General features: G+C 42.4%; 1 protein-coding gene across 3 annotated transcripts in view; it reads right to left on the bottom strand.

The window, feature by feature from the left end:
- The window catches only part of dtx3 (deltex E3 ubiquitin ligase 3), a 6913-nt gene extending 6141 nt beyond the window's left edge, over nucleotides 1-772 (bottom strand). Inside the window, exons 1-2 of one of the 3 annotated variants that reach the window (XM_014019444.1) lie at nucleotides 297-772; nucleotides 56-96 (exon numbers count right to left, since the gene is read on the bottom strand). In XM_014019444.1, coding sequence (XP_013874898.1) covers nucleotides 56-68 — 13 coding nt within the window. In that variant the 5' untranslated portion in view covers nucleotides 69-96; nucleotides 297-772. The other 2 variants (XM_014019460.1, XM_014019452.1) reach the window with 2 other exon arrangements.
- Between the last annotated feature and the right edge of the window lie 468 nt (nucleotides 773-1240).

Here is a 1240-nt window from a genome sequence, read left to right on the forward strand (position 1 = left end):
ATATAAACCCTGACAGCTAACTGGAGAGAGGCACATATTTAAAACAAAAGGATACCTTGTGATCCCATTAATTCCTTCAACTGTGAATAAAGTGTCCTGTTGAACAGAAAAAAAGAGACAAACTGAAGGAGTGGAACAAACACAGCTGCTCCGCCGTGTATTTATAGCCACAGAGCCTTTCTCCGCAGCAGTTACAGAAAGGAAATTCCGAGATTTGGAAACATTAGCGTGACCTTTTTTTTTTTTTTTAATTATTGCGAAAGGAATGCTGAAAGGCGCATATGTATACACCTCACCCTTCTCCTGCTCGCTGCCTGTCAGGGAGGTCTCGTGTTGGTTTAAAGAGCTCGGAGCTCCATGGGCGCGAGGCCTTTTTTTTTTATTATGTGTTTCTTCCTTCCTGCTGCAGTTTTACCAGCGCGGACGGACTCCTCCGTGTTCAAGCCATGGTTTTCCGAAAAATGTATCCGCGGTTCACGTCGGTGTAGCTTCCCCGTAGCCCTTTCTCTTCAAACCGAGCCCCCCTCCTCCTCCTCCTCTTCAGTCTCGCCTGTGTTTGCTTTCCTCGTCCGTCCTTGAGCTGTAGGCGTTACACAAAGTAAATTGCATTTGCACTTATCATGCTCTTCCTCTCTTATCTGGCGCGACCACCCTGTCACTGTGTGCCCCCTTTGTGTCCTGTCATCTAATTCTCTCTCGTCTCTTTTTTTTAATAACAGCTTCCTGTCAGAATAATCGCTTTTTTTTATTGGTGAGCTGAGCTGTGAGGAGGACTGGGACTGTACAGGATGTTCGTCACTAACAAAAAAAAAAAAAAGTTTGTGGGATGTTTTATATGCATGTGTTGTGAATCATGCTTTTGTCATGAATGTCAAGTCAAATGGTGGGAAGCCCTCACATTACACACATTACAGTTGAGCCCACACGCCATCATGGGAATGCCCAGTGTTAGAAAGACCTGCATCTGCCTTTTAATGACTATTTTATTCAATATCATAATAAAACATGAAGGGTTTATTGAAATGGTGGTCAAGCAGAGGGCAAAAACTATGGCAGAGCAATATTATACAGTGTACAATTAACATAAAATTGTCTTGTTTATTTTATTTTTTTTGTATTACAATATGTGATTACCAGGGGCTTAACCAAGACGGGGCAATGGCCACCTCTGAAAAGAAATATTGCCCCCCCACCCCCTTCACTCGTTATGAATTTCTTATTTACTTTAACTGTTTTATAT

The sequence above is a fragment of the Austrofundulus limnaeus genome, unplaced genomic scaffold (genome assembly GCF_001266775.1).
Source record: "Austrofundulus limnaeus strain Quisiro unplaced genomic scaffold, Austrofundulus_limnaeus-1.0 Scaffold3, whole genome shotgun sequence".
Classification (NCBI taxonomy): domain Eukaryota; kingdom Metazoa; phylum Chordata; class Actinopteri; order Cyprinodontiformes; family Rivulidae; genus Austrofundulus; species Austrofundulus limnaeus.